The sequence below is a fragment of the Dasypus novemcinctus genome, chromosome X (genome assembly GCF_030445035.2).
Source record: "Dasypus novemcinctus isolate mDasNov1 chromosome X, mDasNov1.1.hap2, whole genome shotgun sequence".
NCBI lineage: Eukaryota > Metazoa > Chordata > Mammalia > Cingulata > Dasypodidae > Dasypus > Dasypus novemcinctus.
In genome coordinates this window covers 184,406,615-184,428,368 of record NC_080704.1, presented here as the reverse complement: position 1 = coordinate 184,428,368, position 21,754 = coordinate 184,406,615, and the positions used below count along the sequence as shown (strand labels likewise).

Below are 21,754 nucleotides of genomic sequence, written 5' to 3'. Positions count from 1 at the left end.
CATATATGACCTTTCTACACATGCCTCTTCTGTTACTTTTACCAGACTTGTGGTTGGTGTTGGGGTTGGTGTATACTCAGGAGGCCACAGACTTTTGATATCTCCCTTGGGACACAAGGCAAGGACCTGGGCCATCCTTTCGGGGGAGAGGGGCCTCAGGAAGGTAGGACGCCTCTTCTCACCCCTTCCCTAGCTCCCTCATCTTGTATCACTCTCCCCTCTACCCATAGGAGCTGGCCTGAGACCGCAGGGTATGGGGGGATTGGCAGGCAATGGGGAAGATTCAGGAGTTGTGTTTTCATAAGCAGCATTTATTGGGCACTTACTGTATGTCTTCCCTGTACATGTACTAGCTGAGTTGACCTGCGCAAAGTCCCTGTCATGGAGGGGTTATCAATACCAGTTCCATTTTATGGATGAGGGAAGCAAGATGAGAGAGGGTATGTTGGGGTCTGGGTCTCATGGGGAGGATGTGAATCCAGGTGTACCTTTCGTCTTTGGGAGAAGGGCCACTTGCTTCTGTGCTGATTGTCCACCCCTTGGGTATGCCCCCCTGCCCCTGCCTGACTGTGAACTCCATGACAGCAGGGACCCAGCTCAGCACCTGACTCCTGGGAAGTGCTCAGTGAAAACAGTGTACCCGCTTACCATGTTCTCCCCTCAGAGCCAGAGCTGGGCTCACTCATGGCATGGGAGTCTTTGTAGTACCTTCCCCCACCTCTGAGCACATAAAGCACCCTCCAGAAAAGCATGAGGGATGGAGGCCCTGGCTCCTCCAAGAAGTTGGCAGACCAAATGTCTGTACCTCCTCAGGTTGCATGTGTGTGTGTCTTTTATAATAGACAAAATATGTTGTTTTCAGGAACCACAAGACTGGCAACTCTAGTAACAGTGACTTTTACCAGTCCCTCTGAAGACCGCCAGCTGCGTAATACATTCAGTTTCCCTGGGCTCTGCATGCTAGAAAAATAGAGACTGTGGAACATTTACTATCAAGCTGGTTTCACTGAATCATAGAAGCCCAGTGGGTGGGCCTCCACTCCCAGCACCCCTGGGTCCTCATCCTGACAAAGCTTGCAGCAGGTTGTGGTGACAGAGCACAGGGTTCCACAAGAAACGGGGCTCCCTGCCTTAAATCAGGTCCTACCTGCTTGGAGCTGTGAGTATGGAGAGAGGAGGGGGCTAAAACAGAGAACGATGAGCCAGGGGGCTGTGGGAAGTGTTCACCAGAGAAAGCCTTCCTGAGGGAACCATGCCCAACTCAAAACCTAGAGGATGAGTAGCCACCTGCCAGGCAAAGAGCATGGGTGATCATCAAAACAGGCAGAGGAGCAGCATGTTCACAGGCCTGCAGGCCAGAAAGAGCATAGTGGGCTGAAGACCAAAAAAGCTGGTGGAGCAGCAGTGTAGGGCATGAGAGGAAAGCCTTGTGCAAGGTGAGATCAAAGAAAGAGGAAGAAGCCAGGCCTTGTTCAGAGCTGTGGTTTTACCCTAGTGATAGTGGGAAGTGGTTGTGTACTGAAATTATATCAACCGTGATTGAACATGCTGACCACAATTAGAATGTAAACAAATTGAGAAAAACACATTGGTGTGACAAGTGATAACCAGGCATTCATGTGAGAGTATAGACTGGCTTGATGCCTACCAGTAGGTCATTCCCTGGATAAGAATATTCACCACCAGACCTTTGAGGCATAAAAACCCAGTGCAGAAACCACTCTGATCAGCATCAGGTCAAGGCAGAATGACACTGGCCAGCTCTGACTCCCAGCTCCAATGCTCAGGCTGTGCTGTGAGGTTCCTGCCAATGGCTTTGGATCCTCCACTTACGGCCAGTTGGACAAACTTCTGAAACCCGACCCACCTGCCTTCGGTTGGCCCTCAGGATAATGGACTTTAGAGACGCTGGTGTTCAACTTTCTGTGTGTTTTGTGCCCTTGCCTGGGTTATTATATATTGGTTGTGTTGGCAGCTTGTGGTAAAGCAAACAAATAAATTGCATAGATTATTCAAATGACTGTCGTGTTGAATCTGCTCTCAATTTGTCATCATTTTTCATGTCATTTTATGACAGATTTTATGACTTACATGACAGGATGCTACTGAGGGGCACTGTAAGGCACAAGAGGACATGACCAGGCCTGTTACATTTAAAACAAACATTTTGCCTGCCCTGTGGAGCACCACACAAGGTCAAGTAGAAATGGAGAGATCATTGAAGAGGCTAAAGCAGTCATCCAGGCAAGAGATGTTGGTAGGACTGGCTAGGGGTGACAGAGGAGACAGAGAGAAATAGATTGGTGAGAGTGTTTTTGCTCAAACTCTGTAGTCATCAGGATCATCTGATGGTTTACCTTACCAGACAGACGAGGCCTTAGGTCCAAGGTGAGGCCAGGGATCTGCCCTGCCCTCAAACTACCCAGGCGATCCTGCTGCAGGGGATCCTCGGACCATACTGGAAGAAATACTGAGCTCTGTTTTTAAGAGGCAGAACCATGAATGGTAATTGATTGAGCTGGGAGGGGGTGAAGTTTGGGGATTCTGAGAACCAGGCAGGTGGTGGGGCTACCACGGGGATAAGGAGGTTGGGGGAAGCGAAAGACCGAGTTTTATTTTGGGACAGGCTGAATGTGGTTGTAATAAAATTTAAAACAACAGGTCTGTATGGGATAGAGGCTCCCTCTTAATTAGAGATGGAGTGGGCGTTGCCATCTCAGAAACCTCAGGATTAGGGAATAAAATATGGACTAGAGTAGACTTACTGGTATTCTACTATAGATTTATTGGGATTCTAGCAATGGAAGAAATTATATTGTTGATGGGGAGACAGTGGCCACTGGAGGTACTGAAAGCAGGGAGAGGAAAAAGAGGTTTAATATTGGGGCATTTTCGGGACTTGGAATTGCCTTGAATAACATTGCAATGGCAGATACAGGCCATTATATATCTTGCATTAACCTATAGAACTGAGTGGGAGAGAGTATAAACTACAATGTAAACTATAATCCATGCTTAGTGGCAATGCTCCAAGTGTGTTCATCAATTGCAATGGACATACCACACTAATGAAAGAAGTTGTTAATGTGGGGAGGAGTGGGAGGTATGGGGAGTGGGGCATATGGGAATCCTTTAGATTTTTTTTGTGCTACATTTTGTGTAATCTAAGTATCTTTCAAAAAATTTTAAAAAATATATTATTAAAAAAATAAGATAACTGGTCTTTGTCCCCAGTTCCTGGGGAAGCACCCTCTGACTGGCCTTTCCCGGGGACTGCAGTGTCTTTTACTCTTCCTGGGGGGCCCAGGACCACACCTGGTAGTTCACGTGCTGAGGAGATGACAGGACCAGCCACCCACACCTGCAGCCTTAGTGGAGGGACCAACCAGGTGATGAGGGCTGGGGCCTCCAGCCGGGTCCTGTCAGCTGCAGATGCAGCCCAACCACGGGGACAGGGACTGCATCAGTCGCACCTGGTAATGAGACCCCAGGGAAACTTGGGACCCTCGAAGCCGGGGTTAGAAAGATACAGGCTGTGCGGGGAGAGTGGCAGGCTCCGACTCCACATGGAGAGGATGCACCAGCTGGAGTTGGAGACCCTCCTGGACTCACCCCGTGTTACTCTTCTTTGGGCTTCTTCTTTGTATCCTTTTACAGTCATAAAACTACTATGGTAAGGAGAGTGCTTTCAGTGAGTTCTGAGAGTCATTCTAGTGAATTATGGAACACAAAGAGCTGGTGGGAACCTTGAATTCATAGCCAGTTTGTCATAAATGTGGGTGGCCTGGGACCCTGAACTTGGACTGGTACCTGCTGAGCAATCTAGTAGAGGGCAGCCTTGAACCTGTGGGATCTAGACTAACTTCTTGGGGATGGGGGGTTAGAGGCAGAACTGAATTGTATTGTGCTACTACAGTCTTTGCAGGAGCTGTAAGGCTGTTGATAGTCTTTATAGTGGCACTGAGTCTGTTTAAGTGGAGCTGTCTGCTAGAAATGAGGAACCGGGGTGTGAAAATGAGGAGGACTAAGCTGGAAGTAGGAGATCTCAGAGCCTTTCGAGTTACTGTAAAGATGGGAAGTGAAGTCTTGGCAGTGGACCTGATTGCCCAAGGTGGGCTGGAGGAAAACCATGGAATTTAGAGTCCTGGAAATCAAGAAGGAGAGAGTGGATGACTATATCAAATGCCAAATGAGGGCCAAAGTGGATTGACTGACTCAAGTAACCATCAGGTCATTGGTGACCTTGGCAAGGGGCAGTTTCAGTTGAGTGGTGGGTGAGGAAATCAGCCTAGAATGAGTGGAGGAATGTCAAGGAGGCAAGAACTTGGAGATGGTGTGCAAGCTTCTTGAAAGTGCATGGCAGCACTTTCAAGAAGCTTGCCGGGAAGGGGAGTTGAGAAAGGACAGTAACATGAGAGAGACAAGACTCAGGTGAAAGAGAGGGGACCAAAGTAGACAAAGTCTTTGCCCTCTTGGACATGACATCCCTGGGCAGTCAACAATGTGAAGATGGTGGCATGCTGAAGAGGAAAGCCCAGGTCATAGGGGAAGGCCAGAGCTGAGCCAGGAGCACAGCAAGGCCTGGCCTGGCCAGGAGCTTTGACAGCTCCTCCTTGGAAACCAAGATGTAGGCTTGCCGATGGGTGGGAGGCATTTCCTAGGATTTTGAGCAGCTAAGCCTGTGTCCAGAACCAAGTGCTTTACATTCTGTGACTCCTCACTCCCCTTTCCCAGGCAGGATCACTGAGGCACAGAGAAGCTCAGGATCACAACCCCTAAGTGGGGAGCCAAGACCCAAACCCCAGTGGTATTCCAGAGCCTGGGATCCCCTGCCTCCACCCTCCTTGGTGTGCACTGTCTGTCGGCAGGAAGTAGAACTACAACTTTTTTGCTGGCTTCTGTCTTCCAAGAGTGAAGGGCAGGTCTGGGTGGGATAGAGGTTAGAAGGTATTTTCTGGAAGTCTTTTGAGCCAGTTCCTCCCTGTGACCTGCTCTTAGACTAGCAAGGACCCTGGCTTGCCTGTCAGAGACCTTGGCTTGCATTCAAGCTGCTACTGAATTGCTAAGCAAACTGGGTCAGGTGAAGTGGGGGAGTGGCCTCATTGAACTCTGGGCAGAGTGTCTGCTCTGTAGCTGGGAGCCATCAGCTTCTCGCCTGAACACAGCTTCTTAGGAATGTGTTTCTCACCTCAGGAACTCTTTTCTCCTCACCTCCAACCTCTTCCTCTAGCTCTGAGGGAAGCTGCTGCTTGCACTTCTGAGCCAATCAACGACTGCAACTTTGCACTGCTTTTGCTACCTCATTTTTATTGACCATTTCCCTTTGGCTTCTGATTTTCCTGATTCTTACATATGCATGCCTTTCTGGTCACCGAACAGTCCCAAGTGACACCTCGTGCATTAGCCAGCCACAGTCATCCCCCTCAGGGTGAACCTTTGGGTGCTGAAATGAAGGGACTTGGAAGTGCAGTAGGAAGACCTATGGCCCTGAGCAGGGAGGATTGGACTGCCCGGGAGCTCCCTAGCATCTCAGCAACCCCCATCCCATAGGCAGGCTCATTCATGAGGGCTGTGGCTCTTCTGTCAAAGGTCAGGGACTGTGACTGGCATTTCCACCCAACAGAGGGAAGACTTTTATACCAATTGGAAGTAGCAAGCTGTCCCTGGAGGTGTGCAAGCATTCAGAGGATGCAGGTGCTGAGGACAATGGTTAGATGAGATCACCCTTTAAGTCCCTCTGAGGTTGACAAAGGGCCAGTGATGCAGAGTTAAGCGCCCGGCTCCCACACAAAGAAACCCCTGCTGCTGTCCCTATGGAACCATGGCCTTCCCTCCTGATTTCTTATTTTATCCCTGCTGACTAGGACACAGGAATCTCAAACCTCTCCCCTGCACTGGGTACACAGCCCAGCTTTCTGAATTCAAGAATAAGAGGTGCTCCCTGTGACCTCCTGCTGGTGGCTCTGTCCCCATAGGGGACAGCCTAAAGGCTGTCCTTGCAGAGTGACCCCATGTCGGCCCATTGGTCCTGCCTGCCTCTTTAAGGAGAGAAGTGACAGCTATGAAGCTCTGCTTATCCCCTTCCCCTTTTCCCTCCAATGGGGGGAGGATCTTTGGCCTCTAGAGATGACCTCAGTACCAGCTGCTTCCAGGAAAGGAAGGGAGAGTGTTTACAGGTCCCTGAGTTTCATTAACACATGGAGAGGAAGGCCACAGGAAGTTCCGGATTTATAGGCAAAATCAGGCTTGCTGGCTTGAGCATGGGACTGCAGCTGCCAGAGACTTTCCTTGGAGCTGGACTCAAGTACAAGGCCTTAGAGATCATCACCTCCTATGGATTTGGGACTTTCTTTCAAGACATTTTGCTGGAGTGATGTCTGACATGGAACCCCAGAGTAGGGAAGTGATAAAGGCTGAGCTGGTCTGGGTGAAAAGTAATGGGTCTGCCTGGAAGCCCAGGGAGTCCCAATGCACCTCCCTGAAACCAGGAAACACACTGTGAACCTCAACTTGGGTTTTAGCCCAGTGTTCTTTGTGAAGAAGGGAAATTGAGACTCAAAGTGGGAGAATCAACAAGCCAAAGATCCCCCAGAAGTGGGACTAAGAGTAACTCCCAGGTGTACTGCTGCTTACAAGGGAGATGGGGAGTGGGTGGCATCCAAGGCTTCCAGAGACCAAGCTAGTCAGGAATCTAAGCAGAAAGCTTGGTGAGGTGAAGAGCTGGAGGAAGTCATCGTTGGAAACATGTAGTCAGGCAGCCTGGAGGCAGGTAGACAGGGAGGTGTGTAGGCAGAGAGACAGACACAGGGACCAGACAGACAGGACACCTGCTCTGTGGAGGCACTGAATGCCCTCTAGGTTTCAGCAAAAACTTGGATGCAATTAACTGGTTTTGTTTGGTCCCCAGTGGAGGCTCTGTGCTCATGATCACCTTTAGGGGAAAAGATGATATGCTTGCTTTGGAGAAGCTTAGCTTGAAGAGAGGGAGAGTGTTCATCCCCAATCCTTTTTGTTAATAAAACACCTCTTATTTTAATAAAGATCCAAGCCCTATAGCAGACAGTTCACAGGAAAGAAACACAGAAGGTCAATAAACATATGAAGCATTGCTCAGGTTTATTCATAATTAAAGCAATATAAATTAAAGAAACAATGAGATGGATATCATTTTTCACCCATTATAATGATGCCTCTTAGAAAGTTTCATAATAGCCCCCATTGAGAAGGTTGTGAAGAAGCAAGCATTTCCCCTTAATGGGGTCCCACTAGGTGCAGCCTCTACAGAGGGATCTTGACAATATCAGTCAAAATCATAAACTCACATACCCCAGAATCCAGCAATTCCAATCCTAGGCACATGCTCTACAAACACATTTGTACGTGTTTATAATAGCAAAGAGGTCTCTGAGCAAGATAATGAGCAGTGATGCAGCTGTGCAGCAGGATACAATACTGTGCTACTTTTAAAAGAAGTGAGGTATTTTTTAAAATTTTATTCATTTTGTAAAAATATTACATTCAAAAAATATGAGGTCCCATTCAACCCCACCACCCCCACCCCACCACTCCCCCCCCAGCAACACTCGTTCCCATCATCATGATACATCCATTGCATTTGGTAAGTACATCTTTGGGCACCTCTGCACCTCATGGTCAATGGTCCACATCATGGCCCATACTCTCCCCCATTCCATCCAGTGGGCCCTGTGAGGATTTACAATGTCCGGAGATTGCCCCTGAAGCACCATCCAGGGCAACTCCAAGTCCCAAAAACGCCTCCACATCTCATCTAGAAGTGAGGTATTGGCACACCTTGTTTTATTGCACTCCACTTTATTAAGGTTGACAGATATTGTGTTGCTTACAAACTGAAGGTTTGTGGCTACCCTACATGGAGCAAGTCTATTGGAGCTATTTTCCCGAGAGCCTGAGCTCACTTTGTGACTCTGTGTCACATTTTGGTCATTCTTGCAATATTTCAAAGTTTTCCACTATTATTTTACCTGTTATGGTGATCTGTGATCAGTGATTTTTTTTAAAGATTTATTTGATTTATTTCTCTCCTCTTCCCCCATTGTCTGCTCTCTGTGTCCATACACTGTGTGTTTGTGTGCGTCTGCTTGCATTATCAGGCTGCACTGGGAAACTGTGTCTCTCTTTTTTTTTTTTGCTTCATTTTGCTGTGTCAGCTCTCCATATGTGCAGCGCCACTTCTGGGCGGGCTGTGCTTTTTTCATGCAGGGAGGCTCTCCTCGTGGGGTGCACACCTTGCGCGTGGGGTACCACTAAGTGGGAGTGCCCCTGCGTGACATGGCACTCCTTGCATGCAGCAGCACTGAGCTTGGGCCAGCTCAAGGTCGGGAGGCCCTTGGAATCGAAACCAGGATCCTCCATATGGTAGATACACGCTCTGTCAGTTAAGCCACATCCACTTCCTTGATCAGTGATCTTTGATGGTACTAGTGTAATTGTTTTGGGGTGCCATAAACTACACCCATATAAGGTGGCGAACTTAATCAATAAATGAGTGTGTTTTGACTGCTCCACTGACCACCCATTTTCCTGTTTCTCTTGCTCTCCTCAGGCCTCCTTTTTCCCAGAGACACAACGATATTGAAACTAGGCCAGTAAATAACCCTACCATGGCCTCTAAGTTTTCAAGTGAAAGGAAGAGTTATATGTCTTACACTTTAAATAAAAAACTAGAAATGTTTAAGCTTAGAGAGGAAGGCATGCCAAAAGACAAGAGAGGCCAAAAGCTAGGCCTCTTGTGCTAAACAGTTAGCCAAATTGTGAATGCAAAGGAAAAGTTCCTGAAGGAAATAAAAAGTCCTACTCTGGTGAATGCATAAATGATAAGAAAGAGAAACAGTCTTATTGCTGATATGGAGAAAGTTTTAGAGGGTGGGATAGAAAATCAAACCAGCCACAACATTCCTTAAGCCAAAGCCTAATCCACAGCAAGAATTAACTCTTTTCAATTCTTTGAAGGCTGAGAGAGGTAAGGAGGCAGCTGCTGAAGAAAAGTGTGAAGCTAGCAGAGGTTGGCTCATGAGGTTTAAGGAAAGATGCCCACTCTATAACATCAAAGTGCAAGATGAAGCCACAAGTGCTGATGTAGAAGCTGCAGCAAGTTACCTGGAAGGTCTAGCTAGGAGAACTGATGAAGGTGGCTCCATGAAGCAACAGATTTTCAGCATAGATGAAACAGTCTGATATTGGAAGAAGATGCCATCCAGGACTTTCATAGTTAGAATAGAGAAATCCATGCCTGGCTTCAAAGGCTGACTCTTGTTAGGCGCTAATGGAATGGTGACTTAAAAGTTGAAACCAATGCTCATTTACCATTCTGGAAATCTTAGGGCCCCTAAGAATTATGCTGCATCTATTCTGCCTGTGTACTATGGATGGAACAACAAAGCCTAGATGATAGCACATCTGCCTACACCATGGTTGACTGCCCACCTTGGAGACTTACTGCTCAGAAAAAAAGATTCCTTTCAAAATATGACTGCTCATTGATATTGCACTTGGTTGCCCAAGAACTCTGATGGAGATGTACAATGACATGAATGCTATTTTCGTGCTTAGTGACATAGTGACAGACCATCCAATCTGCAGCCCATGGATCAAGGAGTCATATTGACTTCCAAGTCTTATTATTTAAGAAGCACATTTTGTAAGGCTATAGCTGCCAAAGATAGTGGCAAAGTAAATTGAAAACCTTCTGAAAAGACTTCACCATTTTAGATGCAATTAGGAACATCCTGATTCACGGAAGGAAATATCAATGTGAACAGGAGTTTGAAGAAGTTGATTCCGACCCCTATGGATGACTTTGAGGGGTTCAAAACCTCAGTGCAAGAAGTACCTGCAGATGTGGTACAAATACCAAGAAAACTAGAATTAGAAGTGGAGCCTGAAGATGTGATTGAATTGCTGCAATCTCCTGATAAAACATGTACAGACGAGGAGTTGCTTCTTATGGATGAGCAAACAAAATCGTTCCTTGAGATGGAATCCATTCCTGGTGAAGATGCTGTGAACATTGTTGAAATGACAACAAAGGATTTAGAATATTGCATAAACTTAGTTAATCAAGCAGTGGCAGGGTTTGAGAGCATTGACTCCAATTTTGTAAAAAGTTCTGTGGGTAAAATGCTATCAAACAGCATAGCATACTACAGAGAAATCATTCATGAAAGAGATGCATTGATGCAGTAAGCTTCATGGTTGTCTTGTTTTAAGCAATCGCCACAGCCACCCCAACCTTCAGAGACCGCCACCCTGATCAGTCAGCAGTCATCGACACTGAGGCAAAACCCACCATCAGCAAAATGATTATGACTTGCTAAAGGCTCAGGTGATGGTTAGCATATTTTTAGCAATAAAGTATTTTTAATTGAGGTATGTGCACAATTTTTATAGACATAATACTATTGTGTACCTAGTAGACTCCAGTATAGTATAAACATAACTTTCATATGCACTGGGAAGCCAAAAAAACTTCGTGTGACTTGCTTCATTACAGTGGTCTGGAATTGAACCCATCATATCTCCAAAGCATGCCTATACATCTGTTCAGACATTGGGAGAGCTTCGAGGCACCAGGCCCTTGTGCACCTCTTCTGGAGCCTTCCATTTGGGGTCTTCCATTTCTTTGTGCCCCACCACTCACCTGGTGCCTCACAGTTAGCCCACCAGAGGGTGGAGATATTTCAGAATATTTGAATAAAAGTTTAGGGCAATTTCAAAAGTTGTGATGTTAGAGGGAAAAGGTTGGCATGCCTGGGTGATGTGCCAGTTCAGAGAGGGACATATTCAAAGTCACACAGCAAATTCTGTCCCTGCCTCTTAGCTAGCCTTGTTGGCCAATCTAAGTGAGGCAGGCCTGCAGAGGAGGTGAGATGCATAGGGTTGGGAAGGGAATTTCCTCAACTACTCGCTTGAAAAGGAAAGGCCTGCATCCCCAGGAAGAGAGCCAGATACCCTCTCCCTAGAAACACCTTGCGTAGTGAGGGCAGTGCATTTTCCCTTGAGTAGTGTGTTTATTTGGAGTGGTTTGGAGGGGCTGATAAAATTACTGTGGGACTAATGCCAGCAACCAAACTCTTTTACTTCCACTGTCCCTGGGGCCTCCAAGACAGGACTGAGGCTGGGGAAGGCATCAGAAAACAGGCCCGAGAGCATAAAGACCATGTGACTCAAGGGGGGTCACTGCCTGTGAGGCCTTCTACTTCGTTTTGGTAAAATAAGGAGGATTTTAATAGTTTGAGAAAAACTTTCATGGACCGGGTTATGTCTTCAGTCATTCTCTATTTTTTGGATGATGACAACTAAGGCCCAGAGAGATGCAATGCCCTGCTCAAGCTGAGACAGCTGGAGGGTGGTGACATGCCTGCACTGCTGCTGCCCACCCCCTTCCTTGCTTGCCCTCCAGTCTGTCTCAGACAAGGGCAAGGGCAGGTTTGCCAGATAAAATACAGGGTGCCAGTAAATTTGGGATATACCTACACTAGAAAACGATTTGTTTTTCATCTGAAAATCAACTTTAACTTATCCTGCAATTTTGTTTGCTAATTCTGGCAACCTCAGGCAAGGGGTAAGGTGTCATGGGGTGAGGCCGACTTCCTGAGGAACTTGGTGAGACAGAGAGTTTTTTTTTTTTCAAATTCTACTCAATTTATTCATTTTAAAAAAAATATTACATTAAAAATATATGAGGTCCCCATTCGCCCCCACCCCACCACTCCTCCCCCAATAACACTCTCCCCCATCATCATGTCACATCCATTGCGTCTGGTGAGTACATCTCCCGGCCTCGTTGCAACCCATGTCCCGTGTTCCACACCATAGCCCACACTTTCCCACGTTCTATCCAGTGGGCCATAGGAGGACATATAATATTCGGCAATTGTCCCTGGGGCACAAGGGAGTTTTTAACTCTGAGCAAATGTGGCAGAAGAGCCAGACCGCTCCCTGTCACCTCCTCTGGGAGAAGCCAAAGAATGGACATATGTCTCCTTGCTGCCCATGATGATGCCTTTGGACACCTGGGGATCAAGCTGTTGCTGCCAGGCTGGATGGGTGGGCTGGGACATGAGGAGTATGGGTCAAAGTCTCTGCCCTGGTCTGGCCACTGCCTCCAAGGGAGACCTGGCCAAGCAGTCATCTCTCTCCACATTTGGCATCCCTGTCTGAAAGTCACCCAAAAGGCCATTCCTGTTCCAGCCGTCTGTGAGTCTAAATTTGGCACTCTGTAGAGGAGAGTTGAGCTATCCTGGCCTCACCAAGCTCAGACCCTGGCACTGACAGCTCTTGTCCCAGCCAGTTGCTCCTGTATGGGACTTTTGGCTTCAATTAATGGGTGCCTGTGCCACCAAGGGTCAGCGCATCTACATGGACCTGGGCCTAGACCCGGCTGTGCCCTAGAAACCCAGTTGGCAGCCAGAGGAATCTGGGGTCAGTATCTCAAGGCCCTGAAGCAAGCCAGTACCTGTACTGTCCAGCTTCTTTTGACTTGGACAAGCTGGCCACCCTGTAGCTCCATTGTCCAGTGGGGAAACTGAGTCCCAAAGAAGAGAGAGTCTAGGCCCAAGTTAAGTCTTGACACTGTAGTAAGGATAGGCAGGGCCTAGGGCAGCCAGATAAACTTTCTTTTAGTGTAAATAGGTCCTAAATATTCCATGGGGCGTCCTGCTACTAAAAATTTACTTATCTGAAATTCAAATTTAACTTGGTGCCCTGGAGTTTTCTTTGTGAATTCTGGTAACCCTGGCAGGGAAGAAACCCATGACTCCTGTTTCCCAGGTTCCTGAGTCCCCCAGAGCCTGCTGAGTAGCTTTTGGCAGCCTCAGCTGGACTCTGGGTGGCAGGGAAGGTGGCCCTCTGGGAAGCTCAGATTTCATGGCAGCTGCTGGGCTGGAGCTAAGAAAGGCTCTTGGTGGGCCCCAAGAATGTGGGCAGGGTCCGTGTCAGCTCAGCTCTGCGAGAGCTGGGTCTCAGGGCTAGACAGGTTGGGCAAGGGACAAGGGCAGCAGGCCCAGACCATGTAGTGCTCTCGAAGCGAGGCCTGGCCTCTCCCTTTCCCCTCTCTTCCTCTCTCCTTCTTTTCCTCCTCTTCTGGCCACCTGGCACCATCTGTGCTTGGTTCTTTTCATGAACAGCCTCCCCTTCCCCCAGGAGCTCTGTGGCTCTTCCCTAGAGGGGTCCCGGGAGCTTGCTGGGAGGAAGTTTTCTCCTGGTTCCTGCCCAGCCTGACCCAGGAGAATGGTCACCTGCCCTGCCTGAGAACTTGGGGTTCGAGGAGGCAGGACGTGCTCCACAGAGGATACCTTTGGGTGGGGACAGTCTGGACTCCCAGCTAGAATTGGCCTTGCGGAAGCCATAGCAGGCTTAGGGTCTAACCCTGCTTTGGCCTCTTACTGTCTACGGGACCTTGCTACTGTTCCTGCCTCTCCCTAGGAATGATGGAAGGTGGACCCCACCTTTCCTATGTTGGGACCAGATCAGGCGACCCCTGAGCCAGAGCAGTTCTTACAGGCAAAGGTTCTGGGCTTTATCTCTCCTCCTAAATTGCTTACAGAGTAGCAGGGAAGAAGGCTGCAAACACAGCCAACAAGATAGAGCCGGAACAGGAGGTGCCGGGCCCAAGGCCTGAGTGGGGAGAGGGAGTCTCCTGGCTCCACCTCCATGCCTGCCTCGGCATATTTTCCTGGTGCTCCTACCCCTCGAGGAGTGGTTTTTGAAGGGCTTCCTCTGTGACCTGCAGCCCGTGCAGGCCTGGATATAGCTTGCAAGTGAACAATTGGCTGCGATGGCAGGAGGGCTCCCTAGCATCAAGGAGAAGATGGGATTGTCCGTGGACAAAGAGCTGAAGCCTGGAGGCCAAAAGCAAAGTCAAGAGCACCTGATGGTAGCAGGTGAGGATCCGCTGAAATGCCCTGACCCTTGGTGGGTGGGAAGGGCAGCACTGTGGGCACATATCTGCACCTGTGCAGATGAGCGTTAGAGGAGGTGTAGGCATGCGCGTGTCTGTATGTCTGTGTGGGCACATGTTGTGTGTCTGCACCTTGGTGCACTTATGCATGTCTGTGGGGACAGGCTGACAAGGGACCTGGGGGGAAAGGGCTTGACATGCAAGCATCTGCGGTTTTCATATTACCTCAGCGCTCCAGAGCGGCTCGGGAGGGAGGAGAACAGAAACGACAGCATGCGCGGACTTTCCTGCTGTGTCTATTGCAAAATATTAGGCTCAATCAGACTGATTCTCTCTGCCAGCCCTCCCCCATGCCTTCCCCTTGTCCTGTAGTCGAAACTCCAAACTCTGTCCCATGGTCTCCATGGCCCGATCAGGGTTGCCCCCTCAAAATTCTTCATGCTGAGGCAAATACACAGAAAGAGCTATGTGAGTATCACAGTGGGGGCCACTGCACAGGGTATTTCTGCTGTTTTCTTGTAACACCCCAAGATTGTTCCTTTCTCCCAGCCTTAGTAATTGCTGCTGCCTCTGCCTTGAATGCTCTTACCCTAGATTTTCTATGGCTGGGCGCTTTAGCCCTTTCAGGTCTCCGCCTCAATGTTGTCTCCTTTTCTGGAAGTAGCCCCTTCCTTGTCAAGTTATCCTGCCTTTATTGTTTTGGGACTGTGTATCTCTCTATCTGAATTGGCACCGGTTGGTTATGTTGTTTTGCACTTTACTCTGCCTTATACACCTACAGCTGGTCAGTTCCTTCATAGCTGGGGCCTTGTCTCGTGGTCATTGCTCTCTCTCCCCAGTACTTAGTGCAGAGGTCAGTCTTCAGCAGATAATTGTTGACCGGTTGAGCGGATGTAAAGTGGAGGCCTGGGATTGCCTGGCGGATGGGGGTGAATGGGTACTGTGCATTACCAAGAAGTTTGTGGACTTGTCTTCTTTATGGTGTTCCTGTGCCTGGAAATCCCTGGTACAACCTCTATTCTTGGGGCTTCTGTTCTCCCTAGAAATGGCAGAACGTGGAACCTGGTCCCTGGGAGCGTCACAGCGTCGACAGAAGTTGGAAACCAAGGCTCCTTGCTCAGTTCTGGCACCACCAGATTGGAATATGTCTGCCTCCCACCCCAAGAAAATGGTACTGTGTGGATTCCTTGGCACTTGATGGCTGGGTCAGAGTTGGGAGTTATAGCTGTAGGGATCCAGCCTGACCATGGCAGGGTACAGCAGGGCCAGATGTTGACTTGGGGGTCAGCAGAAGCTCTTGTGTGCCAGGCAGGAACCTGAGGGCAGGGGGGCCCATGAGGGATTTTTTTCTTTATTTTTTTAAATGTTACATTAAAAAAAATATGAGGTCCCCATATACCTCCCACCTCCCTCACCCCACTCCTCCCACATCAACAACCTCTTTCATCATGAGGGATTCTGAGCTATCATTTTGCAGGCAAGGAATTGAACCTGGGAGTTCAAAATGCCTGAAGCACACATTGCTTGGGGAGTACATATAAATGTTACTTTGTAAAACATGTGTGAGATGATACTTTTTTTGATGAAAAAAAGAGGGAGGGGCTAAGATGTCAGTTGCTTATGCTGAGGTGAATGAGGCTTCTAGGCTTACTGGCTGCTAGGAAATCCAATCAAATGAGTCTAACCATTCTGTAGCCAATCAGGTAAGCTACATTCAAAGTGGGTGAGGGAATGTTCTAGAAAAAAAGGCCAGCTATACTGTTGCAAAGGATACTGGGAAAAGGCGACCATTTTGGAAAAGGAGGGAGACAAGACTGTTCTAGCCAATTGCAAGAGTCCCATTGTTCTGTAGCCAATGATTTAAGCTACATTCAATGTGGGTGATGGAATGTTCTAGAAAAGATGGCGGTTATACTGTTGCAAAGGATACTGGGAAAAAAACAACCATTTTGGAGGAGGAAGGAGACCAGACTATTCTAGGGAGTCATGTGAGTACTGTCTTTCATCTGGAGTTAATACTTTAAGCTACGTTCAATATGGTGAGGGCATGTTTTAGAAAAGTATAAGTTCATATACTGCTGCAAAGATTACTGGGAAAAGACAACCAGGTTGGGGAGGAGGAAGATCTGAGTTTTCTAGGGTATGGGTTACAATAAACGCTGAAATGATCCCATCCTCAATGCAAAAAGAGGAAAAGAGCTCCCAGGTCAGACACTGCCTGAGAATGAATATATGGCAGAAATATTGAATTGGCTTGCTATGTCCAAATTCTGGAGCCAAATCAAGTTGTTCCAGAAGGTCACACTCCAGGAAGCTTCCCATGCCCCTGAGACTGAGGGGGATTTCACCCCTGGACTAGTTAAGTTCAGCTATTAGGACTAGAGAAGTATACTTAAAAAGCAGACATTATATTGAATTTAAAAATTAAGAATCTTAATTTATTAATTTTATTTATTTATTCTTAAATAAAACAATTAATGGAACTGCTAGTGCTTCTGAGAGACCCACAGCATGCAAGAACCAAAACAAACAAACCAAAAAAAGCAGAAATAAAATAATAAAAAGTACTGAGCCTTAAAAAGCACATTTTTGAAAACAACAGAGGGAAGTTGGGACATTCAGCAGTTCATAGAATTTCCTAATCACAATCAAATTAATATAAAAGTATTATGTTTTTACAATGTATGGAATACCAAATAGAATTTCTGAAATAAAAAAGCAACAAGGCAAATAACTGCAAATGAACAGTCAGGACTGTCTTATTCTCGGCGATCCCAATAAAAGGTAGTATCAACTTGGAGATGTTGCTTTTAAATTAATTCTTATTATCTTGATAGGCTAACAACAAACCATGTTACCTAGAAACAAACAAAACCAGCCACTGGCCACATTCATCTATATTTAGCCTTCGGATCTCTCAAAAAAGGTTGTCCCTTCTGATCTCAATCTGTAGGAAAATTAAGAGGATGGTCTGGAAATTGTTCTAGGAGGCTGTTGATCAAATTCCCCCCTCCCTTTTTTTTTAAAGATTTATTTTTTATTTCTCTCCCCTTCCCGGCCCCCCCCGCCCCCGTTGTCTGCTCCCTGTGTCCATTCACTGCATGTCCTTCTGTGTCTGCTTGCATTCTCATTAGGTGGCATCGGGTATCTGTGTCTCTTCTTGTTGTGTCATCTTGCTGCGTCAGTGCTCCATGTGTGCAGCACCACTCCTGGGCAGGCTGTGCTTTATTTTACACTAGATGGCTCTCCCCTGATTCCCACTGTGCTATTTTGGAACTATGTTAAGAAGAAGAAGAAAGTAAAAAACAAAAACAAAAAACTGATGACTGTGACCTACTATTACCAAGTCACACCAATATCTATGTGCTCCTAATGAGAAAGAGAAATTTTGCATTTTTGAAACTTCTTTATCCAGGAATTTTTCCTGCCTGGTAGTTTAATGTCAGTACTTAAGAACAGAGAAGGACTGCAGGGCAAATGGGGGCGCTAACCCAAAACCCCACTCCTCCTGGTAAGGCCTGTCAAGCTACAGGCCCCACTTCAGCAGGGGGAGCAGGTGGGTTCCTGGCCATTAGACTGGGGCATCCCTAGGTGGTAGAAGGAAGAGGGTTTCTTTGGTGACACTGCCAGCCCAGCTTTCCCATTCATTTTGTTCATGTTTCCAGCTGCCCCATTGTCCCTGCAGCCTGCAGGTCTGGCTCTCCTGGGGAGCTGCTGGGCAGATGCCGCTTTCCTCAGCTGTACCCCATCTGCACCCCATCTGCCTCTGATCCATGTGAGGCCCACTTCCTGTGGCTTCTCTGCTCTTTCTGAATTCCACAATGTTGTTGGAACCTTCCATTCATGGATGCCTCTCCCATGAGCTTCTTTTTGTGGGTCTAAACCATTTTGATTTCTTTCCTGCCACTTTAACAGGGCCTTAAGTGTGTTCAGTAAGAGGGACATCAAAATGTAATGTTTCAGGGCACAATCTGCAGAGCAAATGTTCTGGGTTCCGTTCCTGCTCTACTACTTTTCAGCTGTGTGACTTGAGCAAGTCTGCATCTCAGTTTCCCCATCTTTCAAAATGGGAGTAATGATTATACTTGGCTCCTAAGGGTGTGGTGAGGATTAGATGAATTGATACTTTGGTAAGAGCTTAGAACATGGGGTGTTTCCTGGCAGGTGGGGCAGTTTGTGGAATATTCTGTCTCGAGCTGGAAACCTTGAGCTGTGTTTGGGCCCAGGTGGGTCTGGCACTGAAAGCCACCATCTGCTCCTCTACCCTACACTGGCTCTTTTTTTTTTAAAGAAGAATTTTTAATGAATTTATCTATCTAGGCTGATCCTACTGAAAGGAAATAGTGACAGTAATGGGGCAGGTTAGTATGGGAGAATTCTGGGTGAACTAAACTGAGGTTGTGTTCTTGATCATGCCAGCTAAGTATGGCTGCCAGTGTAGTAAGAGGACCTGAAAGTCGATTTCAGAACCCCATCACTTTTATTTATATTTGTATCATTGTTTTTGTCTGTGAGTGTGGCTTTAGTTAATCCCACCCTGGCTCTTTAAAGACATGAGATACTCCTGTCCTCAGCTTGGGAGAGAACTCTGGGCCAGAGACTAGATTCTGGGGAGTCATTAGCAGATGGATAAAAAGCTACAGCTCTCCGTGTGTGCAGCACCATTCCTGGGCAGGCTGAACTTTCTTTCGCACTGGGTGGCTCTCCTTACAGGGCACACTTCTTGTGTGTGGGGCTCCCCCTACACGGGGGACACCCCAGCGTGGCACAGCACTCCTTGTGCACGTCAGCACTGAGGAGAGCTGACACAAAAAGATGACACAACAAAAAGAAACACAGATTCCCGTGCTGCTGACAACAACAGAAGCAGACAAAGAAGAACATGCAACAAATAGATACAAAGAACAGACAACTGGGGCGGGGGGTGGGGGAGGGGGAAGGGAGAGAAATAAATAAATCTTTAAAAAAAAAAAGCTACAGCTTCGGGGCTGGCTGGCTCACTCAGAGGCGTCTATGGTTTCCCAGAAGCTAGCGTTCTTACCTTAGCTCCCACTCCTCCCGTATGTCCTTGGGAAGTGGAATCACCTCACCAAGCCACAATTTCCTTGGCTGTAAAGTTGAGGTATTACGTTTGCTTCCAGTAGGTTGCACAGACTGTCACTGATGTCTGCCTGTGAAAGTTCTGACAGAGCACAGGGACTCAGTGGTTGTTCTCCCTTGGCCACAGCCTAGATGGCCAGGGGCTACTGAGGAGCATGGAGAGGGTGGGGATGGCAGGCAGCCCACTTGGGGCCCTTCCAGACTCTGAAAGTTGTCTGAAGCTGCCAGCCCTTGATTCCAGGGGGTCAGGGACTGCCTGACTCTCCACAGGTGTGCTTTTGGTAATGGGCAAATTGTGGCGCGGCTACTCAGCCAGGTCTGAGGGGTTACAGCGACTGACCTTTCCTTTCCTTAGAGGCCCCAGCTGCAGAAGCCCAGAATGTCAAGAGAACAAGGTCAGAATGATACCCACGAGAATCCTGGGGGTTTCCAAGACGTGCGGCACCAGTATGATAGGTAAGAGGGATCTGAGGGATACTGTGGGGGAAAGCTGGGGCTCTTTGGGGCCTGGCTGCTTGGGCAGGGGGCTATCCTGGGCAGAGAGACTGGCAAGCAGAAGGGAATTTGGAGCAGCTGACCAATGTGTGGGGATGGGGCCTGCTGCCTCCTTGCTGCAGCACTTGAGCCTCCAGGCCCACTGCCCACTCCAGCTTTCCTGGGCCCACCTGTGACTCTGACCCTGTGCCTTTTCTCATGTCCCAGTAACCCAGAGTCAGATGTGGTTGCTGAGATTGGTCTGGAAGAGCTGAATGAACTGGAGATGGAAATCATGAGAAGGCAGGTGAGTGTCTGCCATGCCAGGGCTGACGAGAGGCCCCTCAGACTCCAGGAGGGGTGGCTGTCTTGGCTGTAGTGCTTCAGCTTCCCAGGGATCCACTTGGAGGAGGGAGGCAGAATCATGGCCTCTTAGGGTAGGTGGGCCCTTGAGTGCCAGGAGGCCACTCCCCCCTTACAATTAGTGTGCCTTTCCTCCTCCTCCCAGTCCCCATAACCCTGGTGTCCCATCTCGATGCCCAACCTTGAAACCACCTCTGCCCATGGGAAGCCTGAAGGTAATAGGAGGAGAAAGAAGGAAGAGGAAGACGGAACAGAAAGAGGGATGCTCAGAAGTCTGAGATGGGTCCTTTTCATTCAAGGCAAGCCCAAGCTTGCTCAGGCAGAGCCCCCAGGGGTCATGGAGGAGCATCTGTACTGGTGGCTCCCTCTACCCAAGTGTCACTCCACCCTGGTACCATCGTCCTGGTCCTTTTGCTGCCCCATACCAGCCCACCTAAGGGTCAACAGGCCTCCCCAGGCTTCCCTCACTCAGCTTGGGTGGGCTGGCTTCTTCCAGAGGACTTAAGTAAGCCCCAGGAGAAAGGTCAAGGAGATTGGGCCTGAGACACAAGCAGCTCAGGCTTGAGTCCCACTGCGTCCACTTCAGCCCCAGGCCCCTGGCCTAGCTGACTATCAGCTGCTCTGCCTGCCTCTCCTCCAGAGGCAGCTTGGCTTCCTGGCCCTAAGGTCATCCTTTCTTCCCCTGCTGTGCTGTGGGCTTCCCAAGAAAAGCCTTGCTGACCAGCCCCGCCCTGGGTCTCTCTGCAGCTGCGTGTCATCACCTGGCGTCTGCAGGCCCTGGAGGACCAAGGTGCCACCTGGCGCCACCGAGAAGCCCTGTTCTTCGCTATGCTGGTGTCAGCCTGTATCGCCAACCTGTGGCTATGGATTCGGCAGTGAGGCTTCGTCACCCTCGCTGCCACCGCCTGAGCCTTCTACCTCCCCCTTCTTCTCCCCCCTGCCCCCTCACCCATCCTCCTTCCATCCCCAGCACCCCTAGGCAATGTGAAGGCCACTTTCCAACTCTGACCAGGCCCCCTGCCTGGGGGAGTCACAGGCACCCCATTGGGAGGCCCTAGCTGGCTGGGAAGGTGGTGGAGGCCAGACCTGCAGAAGGTCTGAATGGGCTGAGTTGTTGCCCTACCCCGAGCTGTGCCCTCACCAGAGGCATGGCGCAAGGCCCGGCCTGACCCCTTTTTCCTTTGTGAGCTCAGCATCCCTTTTGCCCCACCCCTCTCCTCCGTGGGCAGGGCTTGGCTTTGCTTTCCCATTCCTTCCTCTTGGTGCACGGGGCTCTGCACAGAGAACATGCTCAATAAAAGTTCAGTGATAGCGGCAAACCTCATGCCTGCTTTTGCTTCAGAACTCATCAGGGGGCCCTGGGAGCAGCCTCTCGGGCACAGGCCCTGCTGCAGGGTCTGAACTGCTGGTTCTCTTCCAACCCCCCACCGCAGCTTAGGCTTCTTTCCTGTTAGGTTCATGCCAGTGAGCCCTTTGGGGGAAGCAGTTCTGTGGTTCCCAGAAGGGACCCAAAACCCTTCCATTTGCCTATGAGGAAATTGAGTCCCAGGGAAGGGCAGCATGGCCCTGGGGTCATCTGGCAGAGCCGGGATCAGAGCAGCAACTAGGAGCACTTCTCCTGAGCCTGGCCTAGGGCTCAGCTCTGTCTGTCTTGGGCTGAGGCCTGATCCAGTTGTGGAGGCCACATGCAGGACCTTTGGACCCCCTTCCCCACCACCCACGCAACTCCTGGGTCATGCACCCCTGAAACAGCCCAGGACAACTGGTTTCTCCCTGGAGGACCTTTGGTGCTTTCGATGAGCTGCCCAGGATGCTTACCTGGGACACAGTCGGCGGTGGAACTGAGCCCGAGAGGTGCCCTGCCCCAGGGCAGATGTG

The 21,754-nt window shown here is 48.9% G+C and overlaps 1 protein-coding gene across 1 annotated transcript; it reads left to right on the top strand.

The window, feature by feature from the left end:
* Positions 1-13,746: 13,746 nt before the first annotated feature.
* On the top strand, positions 13,747-21,187 carry FATE1 (fetal and adult testis expressed 1). Its single transcript, XM_004447973.2, has 5 exons — positions 13,747-13,922; positions 14,983-15,110; positions 19,395-19,495; positions 19,742-19,820; positions 20,624-21,187. Exons 1-5 carry the CDS (start codon positions 13,817-13,819, stop codon positions 20,753-20,755), a joined length of 546 nt encoding a protein of 181 aa, XP_004448030.2. The 5' UTR covers positions 13,747-13,816; the 3' UTR covers positions 20,756-21,187.
* The last annotated feature ends 567 nt before the right edge of the window (positions 21,188-21,754 follow it).

What these genes read in the sequence shown, in the direction of transcription:
- FATE1 (XM_004447973.2), top strand. Translation starts at nt 13,817, where the DNA reads ATGGCAGGAGGGCTCCCTAGCATCAAGGAGAAGATGGGATTGTCCGTG. An exon ending in AGAGCACCTGATGGTAGCAG is followed by an intron (nt 13,923 to 14,982) that starts GTGAGGATCCGC and finishes TGTTCTCCCTAG; the next exon opens with AAATGGCAGAACGTGGAACC. An exon ending in GTGCGGCACCAGTATGATAG is followed by an intron (nt 19,496 to 19,741) that starts GTAAGAGGGATC and finishes CTCATGTCCCAG; the next exon opens with TAACCCAGAGTCAGATGTGG.